The 232-nt window shown below is 60.3% G+C and overlaps 1 protein-coding gene across 1 annotated transcript in view; it reads right to left on the minus strand.

Moving 5' to 3' along the window:
* Positions 1-86: 86 nt before the first annotated feature.
* Positions 87-232, minus strand: part of ETH_00041145 (uncharacterized protein) — a gene marked incomplete at both ends in the record, with an annotated part of 1690 nt that continues 1544 nt past the window's right edge. The window contains one exon of the mRNA XM_013375983.1: positions 87-229. Within this exon, the coding sequence (XP_013231437.1) occupies positions 87-229 (143 nt within the window). The remainder of the gene's footprint in view (positions 230-232) is intronic.

Here is a 232-nt window from a genome sequence, read left to right on the forward strand (position 1 = left end):
CAGCAGCAGCAAACGCAGCAGCAACAGCAGCAGCAGCAGCAGCAGCAGCAAACCTAGGAGGGACTGCTGCATTTCTGCTTCCATCACTACTGTGGGCTTCTCCTCGTCGTCTGAAAATTTGCGTCTGTCTTCTGGCCACCAGCCCGTGGCTTTGCGGCGAATGCCCCCGAAGGCCTTGCCTTTGCTGCTGCTGCTGCTGCTGCTGCTGCTGCTGCTGCTGCTGCCGTTGGCG

Source organism: Eimeria tenella, genomic scaffold (genome assembly GCF_000499545.2).
Source record: "Eimeria tenella Houghton genomic scaffold, Eth_scaff3056, whole genome shotgun sequence".
NCBI lineage: Eukaryota > Apicomplexa > Conoidasida > Eucoccidiorida > Eimeriidae > Eimeria > Eimeria tenella.